This window comes from Asterias rubens, chromosome 5, assembly GCF_902459465.1.
Source record: "Asterias rubens chromosome 5, eAstRub1.3, whole genome shotgun sequence".
NCBI classification, from domain to species: Eukaryota; Metazoa; Echinodermata; class Asteroidea; order Forcipulatida; family Asteriidae; genus Asterias; species Asterias rubens.
The window spans coordinates 8,016,069-8,028,484 of NC_047066.1; the positions used below are offsets into that span (position 1 = coordinate 8,016,069).

Below are 12,416 nucleotides of genomic sequence, written 5' to 3' on the forward strand. Positions count from 1 at the left end.
TTGAATAAATATATTTTTTTCATGAAAGAAAAACCCCTGAAGGAAAATGCTTAATTTTAATGGTACTCTGCTGACAAAATAAAAAAATAATTAAATTAATTAACAACTAATTATATACACGATTTTCAATAAGATTCTGTGCGTGATCTCATAATGATTAAGTACTCTGTTCGAGATAGAGGCGGCTCGGTCCCTTTGATCACCGAAGCAGAACCGCTAAATAGAATTCCCGGCCCATCATCAAAATGGGACAATGAATTATTGACGACATCATGATATAAACTACGCCGTCATGGAATATGATGAAGGAATATTGCTTCTTCATCATCTTCTTTGAGCTACGCTACTCAAAATACTGATTATGAACTATGTAATTTGAGAGAGATATCACGAGTAGGTACTTAGGTTGTTCCATTCTGTTACGATACTTCTTGTAGGGTTTTCAACTTTATGACGAGGAATGGGTAAACAAAAAATTATGTTGACTGCAAACTTATGAGATGTTATGATTGAATAAACAGTTTTTTTTCTTTGGCTTGCCACACGGCCTCGCGCATGCACAATCGGCACTTTGAGCGATCACGAAAACCCTATTCATGTGTATGCGCATGCGGTATTTGCATTTACGTGAAATCGTAAACACACAAACACAGCTCTACGCGTACGTACATACACCACCCGCGGTTATGACTGAATGTTGTGGAGCCCACTTCAAAGACCAAATGTTTCGGAAGAAATCATTCATGATCTAGAAGACGCTGGTGTTTTTCTTGGGCAGTGAAAAGGAGGAGATATTATCGAGGAACTATTCACACGGCTTTGTAGTTTTTTTCGACCGTGATTTTCGCCCGATTTGCCGTCAGAATGGGAGGGATGGCGAGTTGGTGGTGCTTTACTGGAATACTGTTTTTCGCCGTGCCGAGTGGTAAGTGTTGTACCGTGGATTTCGTTGAGTGATCGGTGAGACAACTCGTGTGTAGATACGGTGGTGTGTGTGGTGTTTGGGTTCCATGCATGAAGGCTGAAAATGGGTTTCCGAGAGGCGGCATAAAATGTGATGTTTAGATCGGTTGTATTTTATACGGCGATGATGAAGAGTCGTGTATAGAGAGACTGTTTGATTTGTGTATCATGTTCGTTCTCATTTTTAACATTGTAGTTGAACAAAATGATTACTGAATTTGGAAATTGGATTGGTTGGGGCAGATTCCTCGAGAAACAAACGGCGTTGGCCCCGCAGTACTACAGTGGTAGTGCTACTTAGCTAGCAGCTGCAGTTTGTCAAACGATAGAAACGACCGTACTCTATGATTTTGTGCCGTAAATGTTCAGATTGGTGGTGTAATTTCAAATGCAACCAATGTAATTTTGTATGAATTTATGGCTACTTTCACATGTTTTATTGCAAAATACTGGCTAGGAAATTGGGGAGGGGTTTCGGCAGATGACAACAAATATTACAAAATACACTCAGCATGCACTCAGCGAACTATTGAAGGCTAGTGTCAAAAGTGTGGTGGTATTGTGTTATGTGTGACTTCAGGAATTAATATACTGAATCTAGTTTTCCTATCCCTTTTCGCTAAGCAGAAAACATCTTAAAGCAAAAGTAGGATTTGAAACTTTGCATGGTGGAAATAAGATATAGAAGAGTTTGCAGTAACACCATGTAATAACAATCTCTAAATGAGTTGGGGTGGTTCTGAAAAGAACCGTTGGATTAACCCGACGTTTCGATCAGTATGCTCTGATCGTCTTCTGGAGACTATATCTTAAAGCAATATTTCCCGCTTTTAAAGCAGCTTTTAAAATGCAATTGGGTCCTGTGGCTCAATTTCACCACTGTGATTCATGTGATTACAATATTATTATACAAATATTGAAATAGTGATTTATATTTTTACATCACATGTTGCTTAGTAATTAAGACTGGTACACATTCTAAGAGCAAGCTCTGATCTGCTCATTGTGAAATTGAGCCTTTGAGGAATGATAAAATGGCGTTGTCAACTAACCCAGTGGAGATTATCTTATTATTGACCATTGACACATCCTTGTATCCTGTATTACTGAGATAAGATTATTTTTAAAGCCGAACTGAATTAAAAACTTGGCGATCAGATTCAGCATCTTTCCTGTTCTTCCTTGCAGACTTTTGTTTTGTGCACTATTGCCCCCATATCTACGGCCATTGTCAAGCACTCCCCTTAAAATTGTCAAGTCAAAATTTGTATTTTCCTCCAAAGTCGTCATGCATTGAGAGTGCTCTTGACTTTCCTGGCGGAAAACAAAGGGTAGCATTGTTGCCGTTTTTTTTAACCAATCACAGAAATGGCACCATTTCCTCGGCAGGCAATTGTTATTTGTACCATTAATTCTACCTCCATGTTTGTACTACCCAAGGTGTTACCTTACAATTCAAGTTTTAAAATCAGTCCAAGGACCCAGTGGCAAAATTTTTCAGGGTGTCTTTTTTCTTTTACTTGAAAACAAAGTATTGACAATGCGATTCCTGTGTTCACCAGATGTGTGTTGGTTGTGTACGTTGCATATATGTTTGCAATACTTTTAAACTTGCAAGATATGTTTACTGATTAGTTGGAAGGGGAAACAAATCAACAATAAACTCATTAAAAGTGCCATTTAAATAATATTAAGAATAAAGTTTTGTACCATGGACATCTGCAATAGCTGTGTTTTTAACTCAGCGTTGTGATCAGATGTTTGTAAATGATCTACTGTTGAGCACATCATTCACAAAATATGTCAATTTATGTAGGCCCCCCCCCCCACTCTAATGTAGACAATTTGCCTCAATATCAGCTCAAATAATCCCTTGCCTTCCGGTGGCTGAAAGTGGAGCAGTTTGCCTGGCCTGATACAGTACTTCACGGAGGCAACGGAGGGCGTTTGCCTTCATAACCCTGGTCATTGCCTTGGTGCCCTTAAAATTCTCAAGTAGAAATTTACAAGCTCATATGGTGCCCTTTACCAAGGATGACATGCCTTGGTGCCCTTGCCCTAAGTTTTCAATCCAGGGTAGGCCAAACTTTCCTAATATTGTTTATACATTTCTAGTTTTTGTTGCTGTGTGTTTTTGATGTTTTTAAAACCTGAACGAATAAATAAAATAATTAAATAAATAAATTAACTGTCGCCCTGGTATTGGCTTTGAAGACCATTCTATAAAGAGTCCAATAGACTTTAAGAAGATTTCTCAGTGAAAGCGTCCTTTGCAAAATGACAATGGCCTTGCCATTCTCAAAGATGAAATTCCAGGCCTGCAAACCAACTCCTTGATTTTAGCTTTTCAGATTTAAGTAGTTGGCCCTATGTTTCAAGTCATCCAAGTGGCAAACTGAAATGTAATACAATTATTCAAATCAAGTGGTGGGTAGCCATCAGTATGTTATTCAGGCAATGGCAAAAAGCAAAACAAAAGGTAGCACTTAAATTACTAACTAGTTAAAAAAAAGTTAAATGAATCCCCTTTGTCTTTACCTCTGTGGTCCTTGAAACATTCTTATTTATCACACACTGAAAAGTTCTGACAAAGAAAAGCAGCTTTTTGGCGACATTGAACAAAATTGATGATGACGAGTCAAAAGTAAAATTTATGATCTTACATTTTGTAAATGTCACTTGATACTTTCCTATCAATCTGGGTGGTAGACCTTATTTGATTGATACAATTTCAACTGAGGATTTGTCTCAAATCAAGAAAGAGGAATAGTTTTGAGCAAATCTGAGCAAAAGTTTGATTTATCGAGTTAACGAAGGGTTTTTTCCCCCTGCTGAAAAGTTGAAAAACTGTATGTGGTCCTTAATTAGCATAGCATCTGTACAGTTTATTAATGCAAAAATCCAGAGCAGACAAAACTGTGTGGTCTTAAAGACACTGGACACCTTTGGTAATTTAGTCAAATTTTTAAACAGAAACAGTAGACAAGTTTCATGAGGTGTATGATGCACATTTCTTTGAGAGGTAGGGGAAAAACTTCTGTGAAGACCCCAGATTTAACCTTGCCCCCAGGGATTGGAAGGTGGAATGTATCCACACTGCTTATATTATTTCAGGTTTGTTTGTAATACCAGTGGTGGCTTTAAAGGGCATGTGTGTTCAATATTTTTTTCGGTGGGACAATCAACACCGAACGGTTCAGCATCAGCAGAAAATCTCGTCCTCATCTGTACAAATAGTCCACGCCAAAAGCTAATCCGGGAGAGAAGTTGGCGGTGTTGAAATTCGCAGCCCTGGGCCTGAGCCCAGGTGAAGTTTGATAAAGTGGCCTGGAGATTTTGGGGGTCGATTAAAGACAGTGTATTGGAAAGCAGACTGTTTTATTCTCTGAATATTTCAAGGGATAAACTTGTACGGGAGATATTTTTCTTAAAGTGCTGTATTTTTTCCCCTCTTTTTTTAAAGAACATTGTAGGCCCCTTACTTTTCTAAGTATTTATTTTGTAACTTAAGTAATTTTGTCACTCATCAAAAAAACTTTGATTCGATATCAATGAATGAATAAAAAGAACAGCGACTTGTTGAAACACTAAATAAATCCCCGTTGACTAGTTTGCATACATGTCTGCAACCTGTCCAATGTCCACAGTCATTCTTGTATGCATAAGAAGAAGAAGTTCTCACCTCCCCTCTTTGTAGACAAAAGGGATTTAACAAACAAATCTAACACAGAACAGTGCATGAATTGAGTTGTACTCCATTGAAATGGCCCTCTCTGTGCCACCAGCACTATGATGAGATCATCTGTCCCAAAAGCACTTACGTATTCATTGGAATATAGTTAGAATAATCTGGGGAATCAATAGGCAATGTCTCAAGTGTCATGGTTTTTCTTGGGTGTAGTACCCACTTCTGGACCCTCGGCGTCGTCAAAGACCAGACCCTCTCCTTGCCCAGAGCTGTAGCGCAGCACCCAGGCCGCCTCCAATGCTTAGGGGCTAGACCAGTCTTGTCTGCTAGTACTAGACTGCTTTAACAACATTCTCCATCACAGGACACACACATTATATCTGTCTGCTTAAAGGCATAGGGACACTATTGGTATTACTCAAAATAATTATTAGCGTAAAACCTTACTTGGTAACGAGTAATGGGGAGAGGTTGATAGTATAAAACATCGTGAGAAACGGCTCCCTCTGAGGTGACATAGTTTTCAAAAGAATTCCACAAATTTGATTTTGAGACCTCAGATTTAGAATTTGAGGTCTCGAAATCAAGCATCTGAAAGTACACAACTTCGTGTAACAAGGGTGTTTTTTCTTTCATAGTTATCTCGCAACTTCGACGACCAATGCTCAAATTTTCACAGTTTTGTTATTTTATGCATATGTTGAGATACACCAAGTGAGGAGACTAGTCTTTGACAATTACCAATAGTGTCCAGTGTCTTTAAGTCCAGCCAGCCAGGAATGTGGCCTATCTGTGTTTCAGAATGAAAAAAAAATCACCTCCTCTGGGCCTGATAGGAGGAAGGTTAGGAAGTGAGAGAGAGAGATGTGCCTCCTAGGAACAACACTTCTTGAGTTGCAAGGGTTTTTATTTTTTTGGGGAGGAAGTCCCACAGGGAGGACCATGCAGCATCACACTGTGGGTTTTTGTGTATGGATACAGTATACCCTTTCTTTTACCTGTACAGGCTTGTTCTTTTCACTCACTGGTTCGTTGAGTAATTCAATTGGCGGATGCCAGTTTTACCCTGATTTGAAGGAATACAGAGCCAACATCAAAGAAACAAATGGTTCTTTTAAAACAAAAGGTTAAAAATTGAGAGGAAAGTAATAATTCAGTCATGTTTAATTTGATTTTCCCTCTTTTTTTTTCTTCATTTTTTTTTTTTTTTTTTTTTTTGGGGGGGGGAGGGGGTGGTTGGGGTGGTCTCTAGAACAGATCCCCTGCAGGGAGGGCCATAAGGTGCAGATAGGATTTCACTGTAGCTGTCAGCACTTGATTGTTTCCAGACACCAATGGTGTGCGGGTGCATTTACATTAATGCCCGCAGAACTACTAGATTTTCTTTCCCTTCCGCTGTACTGTGGAGCAAAAAACCACATGAAGTTTTGTTTTCTTACTCAACTCTTGCAACAGTGAGTAGTTTGTTGTACAATATACAAGACTCAAATTAATTTTCCCATGTCTTGCAATTTGTGTGAGGTTGCAAACTATTTGACAACGAAACTTTTTTTCTGAAGGTTGCTCGACTGATTGAGTTTCGGATCAAGTTTCTTGGATTCAGGCTTTTTTAAAAGAGGAGAATTTAAAAAGCAATTAAGCCATCATGATATGGTTTTAGCATGGTGCAGCCTTGTTATTTTTATCCCATTCAAACTAATGTAACCAAACCAAGGCTGGAAGGAAAATAGTCAGGTCCCTTTTGGGCATTAGGAAAACCAGTAGGCCTAATCATGAATATGTTGACAGGGACAACACAAAGATGGTGGCAACCAGATTGACTTGTGTATTGACTCACTGCTTTGACTGTGGTAATTTCTTTTTCGGCAGTCTCAATACTTGGTTGGTATTTTTCTTCTCACTTGTGTAGCTTTGCAGGCCTGTATATATACACAGTGGCCATGGCGTTTCTTGGCCTTGGTGCCCCTTCAAAAAATTTCCCATAGACTTTAAACACTTCCAAGGGAAGCGCCCTTTGCAAATACAGGTAGCCTGGCCCTTTTTAAGATAAAATTTCAGGCCTGGCTGTTTCCATTTTTTTGTCTTTTCAATAAAGCACACATCACAACCCCCACTTGTAAACTTTGGATTGTTACTTTTTAATAGATTTCCGCGTTTCAGTTTCAAAGGTTTTATTTATTTATTTATTTATTTCTTCTTTACCCTGAGGAAACCCCTCAGTTAAACACAGTTTTTCAGAGGTTCCCAGCAACTATACACATACAAATCTTAAGATTGTTTTTGTAAGTTTGAAAGGAAATCAAAGTTATTTTTGATTCATTTGCATCAAGGTTTTTTTTTCACAGTATTTTTTTGTCATTGCCCTTTCAAAAATAATTCTTTTTATTCCTGCTCTGTACTGGAATGAACTGTATAGGGAAAAAAATGGAATTCAAAAGGGTAGAACTTTTTGTGAGTTATGTCATGCAAACGGAATTCCGGTTTATAACACGCCATACTGTGAAAGTAGCGCTTCGGAGGTGACCTGAAGTGTCGATCTGAGGGAGGAAAAACATCCAGTACTTTAGGGTAACAGTGTAACTTACATCACAAGGTCTACGCTTGCGGTGTCCAGCTGGTGTTCATGGAATCATTCACGTTGAATAGACACACACGGTAGTGTTTTCTCCGCTGGTCAAATATCAGCGGGGGATAGGTGCCAAAGTTGACACGGTCACCAGCTGAGAGGCTGGTACTCTGACACCTTTCCAGACACACACATTTCACCGTTTTTCCCCCCCTTTTTTTTGTCAGGAATAGTTTAGTAGAACTTCATGTAGGTTGGTACTTTTATGGTGTGTGTACAAAACATTTCTGGGTTCTTGGGAAAATACTGATGGGAGTTGGTATATTATTGATGTGGCTTGTGGACACGAGCAAAATTTGTGTATTGAAATCTCCTCTTTTTGTCCTGTTTGGATGTTGTCGGATCGCCTTATGTGAACACCTCATCATGTAGGGCCTACCCATGCAATGCATTCCAGCATGGCTGTAGTGCTGTAACTCAAAAACCCCAAACATCACCTTCTTTTCAGCTTCTGTTGTGAACTTGGCTAACTTTTCTAGCCTAAAATGACCAACGGCAAGCTTTCCTTAAGTCCTTCGAATGAGAGAACCCCCCCCCCCCCCGCCCTCTTTCCCTCCATACCAGGGCGGGCACTAATAATATTAATGTCAATGCATTCTTCTTTCATGAGGTGGCCAGAGTTAATTCATTATGGGAATGAAAAGAGCTGCCTGCTGGATCTATAATTCCCTACAAAGGTAACCATCAGCACTCATTACACTCAGTGGCTTCACAGGGTACCCACTATGCCCCGGCCCTTTTGGCTCCCATTGTGAATGTCGCAGACCCCACTTTGCCTCCTGCAAATGCTTTAGTATCCCTGATAAACACTCTTGAGGGTTTTGGGGGGAAAGGGGGGGGGAAGCAAATTGCCTCCCAGTTGCAATCTTGGTGCATACAATGGTCCCTTCTACTCAAGCTTGAGCTATGAAAAGACAGCCGCTGGCCCCTTGGGTGTTGGGAAAGCTGGTGAACAGGAGGAAAGCCGTCATCCCCTTCTAGTAAGACAGTTATTATTTAGTGGAGTAGTGAGGACTTATGGATGAGAAGAGGGGGGGAAGAGTCTTGCACCACTCCAAAACAACTCAGGAATGATTGATGACCTGGCTGAAAAACAGTGCTCTTGAGTAAATTGAATAAAGGGTTTCTGGAGGGAAAACGTTCTTTATTGGTTGGATTGTTCTGGGGAGAGGCACTTTTTACCCCCATTGGAGGACTTTTTTCCCTTTTGTTGTGTTGTCGGAATATGAATCTGGGTTAACAATACCGACCGATTTATCAGGGTACAAAACAAAATTTCTGTAAATGTGTTTGTTGGCGGAGTGGGACTTGCCTTGTTTCAGGGGCACCTTATGGGAAATGGAAGGTAAAAGGAGCAGTTTGCAATAATTGGAAACTTAACAAAAAAGTCATTTAGTTTGGGACTGAATGGGGGGCTTACTGCACTGCCTCTATTCATTGCTAGGGATTGCCTGGGTCTCTCCTTAAGCACAGCCTTTGTCAGCCACTGAGTGTGATTAGTCATGGGTTGAATGGGGGTCTAGTGTGCTGGCAACAAAGCCAGGAAATTGGCTCGCTTGAGAATGAAAAAGGCTTCTGCTACTTGACTGAAATTGGGAAAATTCCAGAATCTGTTGCGAGTCAATGGCTGGCGTTCTAGTTCAGCTCTTCCAAATTGACTTGTATCTGCTCGGTTTAAAAAAAATGGGGATAGGTAATTTCGGTCGGAAACCAGGCGTGACGGATTGAATAGATCATCATGGCGTGTGACGTTTCTGTTGAAGAGTATAATTTCTGTGTTTAATGCATCAGCCTTGATTTGTTTGTCGTTCAGGCATTAGAGCACTGAGCTTGAGCTCTATTCTAAACCACTTACATGCGTAATCGGCAGAGCAGAACTGATACTGTATTTTTACATGTAGCCACTCAGCCATTCAGAAATACACCTGCTGGTAAATTTCTCTTTGCCACTTTGCACGTCAAAGGAAAAAGTGGCCAATGGATCATCATGTACAAACGTAAAGCAAATTCATAAACAGCGCTCTCCCTGAACCGTGGTCTGCAGGCCAATTAAAGGCAGTGAACACTATTGGTAATTGTCAAAGACTAGCCTTCACAGTTGGTGTATCTCAACATATGCATAAAATAACTAACCTGTGAAAATTTGAGCTCAATCGGTCATCAAATGTGCGAATAATAATGAAAGAAGAAAACACCCTTGTCACACAAAGTTGTGTGAGTTTATTTGAGATGGTTGATTTGGATTACCAATAGTGTCCATCACTGTCTTTAATTCCAGGCCTGCTAAGCAATGTGTTAGTACTTACCAAACGTTATAACAATGTGTCTAGGTAAGGTGAGCTTCAGCAGTAATCTTGAGTTAAATGAATTAAGAACATACCCTGGAGTCTCTTAGGAAGTATAATGCATCTCAACCCCCCCCCCCCCCTCACCCAACTTCAACCACCGTCATCACTAAAAAATAGTCAACTTGAATTTCCAGTGTGCCCTTCGTTATATTTGAATAACCTTGCTGTTTGTACACCCAGGAAGTCCCAATTGTAAAATTTGTGATCGTGGGTAGTGAACTGGGGGTGAAACATTAGACAGCGGGTGATTATTGGGGAATGGGTATCAGGGCTAGGGTTGGCCACCCATTTGTTGGGGTAGTGAAAGAGGCGCTGACTTTCAAGGTTGACTCAGATTAGGAATATAACTACTGTTGCAGTTTAAATGTTGCTTTGTAAATAAAGGGTAGAAAAAAAAGTGGTAGCCAGGGGGGATGAATCTCGCCCTATAAGAATTGTTCTTCAAGTCTGGGATTTTTTGTTGGTAATTAAGGTTTGAATTAACTTCAGTTTTGACACCTGCATGGGTTGAAAACAAAGACATGTGGTTTTTACAGTATGTCTCATTCTTTTAACACACAGAAAGGTGTGTTCTGAATTCCTTTGTTTCTGACTATCAGGGCCCAATTTCATGGCTCTGCTTACTGTATAAATGCACAGAGTCGGCGCTTACGGAAGCAGGGAATTCCGTGCTTACAGCTACATCAGTTTGAAACTATATACACCTCTTTCATACGACGTCACAAGACGTAAACAGCGCCCCCACTGAGGTCGATGAAGGCCTATCATTGGCGCATACCCACGCACATGCACGATTACCATTGTTTGACCTCGGCGATGCCTGCATATGGAAGGGACTCTTGAACAGATCTGCAAACTGTTATGGTATCTCACTCTTCTAAAGTAACACATGTATTATATCTTTTCAATCATAATTAACAATCAATATCATGACATTAATTATAGCGTTGGATGAATTGTCCTGTCTTGTTATCATCTCAAACATTTTACATTAAAAAAAAAACTTTAAAAAAGGAAATTATTATTTTTGTGGAGGGGGGGACACTCAAAAGTCCTGTAGCAGCTTGCTTTGATCAAAAGACCAAACCTTACTTTCATCTGGTAGGTGTCAAGAGTTGATCCTAAATCAAATCCCCCCATGTCAGAATGAGTGGGGCCTATAGCTGGACATTTTATGGCCTAAACCATTTCGCCCAATTCTAAGTAAACCCATTTTGTCATGCCCCTGTAACTAGCCCCCCCCCCCCCCTATAATTACAACCTTGTCTAGTAATAAATGTCCTTGGAGAGAATTGGTGTACTAATAAATTTTATTGCTGGCGAGCTCTTCTATTTTACAGCTTTGTTTGGGCGAGTTTTTATTTTTTAACCATCATTTTGTGCCATGATTTTGGAATATTCCATATTGACTCAAAGGGGGGATGGATTGTGGTTCGGGTAATTTTTTTATTTTTATTTTTTCGGAATTAAAATTGTGGTTTTGTATTATGTTATTGAAGGAGAGTCAGTAAAGTTTTCGATTTGTTCAAGGTTGAGTTTTTTAATGTGGACTGCTCGCATGTTATTGTTTGTTACTTTTTATTTCCCTGGTTATTCTTTTTAAAGGGGGTTGCACAACATCAGTAAAAATTGAAAGTATAAATGTTCACAGATTTGCATTTTTATAACTCTTCCTCTCCATGATAGTAACTCAAAAATTAGGTCATTTGAAAAACTTCCTTGAAATATTTGTGTTGAAATGAAACAGTGTCTGGGAAACTTAATCTCTCATGAGTTCAAAACCTTTTGTTTGAAAACTGTGAAAAATATGCTGTTTTTTTTTCACTATTTTCTTAAAGGGAAGGTACACGTTTGGTAATTACTCAAAACGAATATTAACTTAAAAACTGACTTGGTAACAAGCAATGGAGAGAACTGTTGATAGTATAAAACATTGTGGGAACGACTTCCTCTGAAGTAACGTGGTTTATAGAAAGAGGCAATATCTCACTAAAATAATAAAAGACTTCGAAGAGCTCGAAGTCTTTTATTCTTATCTGAAAGCACACCAATTTGTCCAACAAGGGTGTTTTTTTCTTTCACCAATTTCTCGCAACTTCGACGACCAATTGAGCCCAAAATTTTCACAGGCTTGTTATTTTATGGTTATGAAGGGATACACCAAGTAAGAAGACTGGTCTTTGACAATTACCAAACGTGTACCTTCCCTTTAAGACTCTGAAGACTGATTAAGCTTAAACTTTCGTGTAGGCCTATTATTTCATGTACATCAATGATGAGTCACATAAAATGCAGAAACTGGTCTTTGACAATTACCATCATTGTCCGTGTGCCAAGATAACATTGATTACATGATTTATATTATATTCCATGACCCAGTTTTTGTGTATGAAAAATGTTCTCTGGACACCGGCATCGCAGTTGAGATGTTTATGTAGCACTCTATTACTTCTGATTTCTCAAGATACTCAAAGTAATAGTTGTACTTCACCATGACTGATATAAGTTAATAAATTGACATCGTAAGTTTCAATGCTGCAGTTAAAGAGGCCAGCAAAAAGCATAATTTATAAAAACAAGTAAATTATCACAAACTGTGACACATTTCCGCAGCACTTGACACATTTAATAAGTTAATAGTTAAAGCAAAGTTATTTTGTTACGTTCGTTTCGAGAAATCCAACCCCAAGGTGTTTTGTAACTCCCTCCCAAGAAAATCCAAAGTCCACGGAGAAGTCGCTCTTCCATCGCCGCCACTCACAGGCAAAGAACGGTGACGCAACCCTCTCGG

At 39.4% G+C, this 12,416-nt stretch overlaps 1 protein-coding gene across 1 annotated transcript in view; it reads left to right on the forward strand.

Annotated features, from left to right (window-relative positions):
* Positions 1-654: 654 nt before the first annotated feature.
* The window catches only part of LOC117290509 (transmembrane protein 132E-like), a 50,555-nt gene continuing 38,793 nt past the window's right edge, over positions 655-12,416 (forward strand). Inside the window, exon 1 of the mRNA XM_033771930.1 lies at positions 655-925. Within this exon, the coding sequence (XP_033627821.1) occupies positions 865-925 (61 nt within the window). The 5' untranslated portion in view covers positions 655-864. The remainder of the gene's footprint in view (positions 926-12,416) is intronic.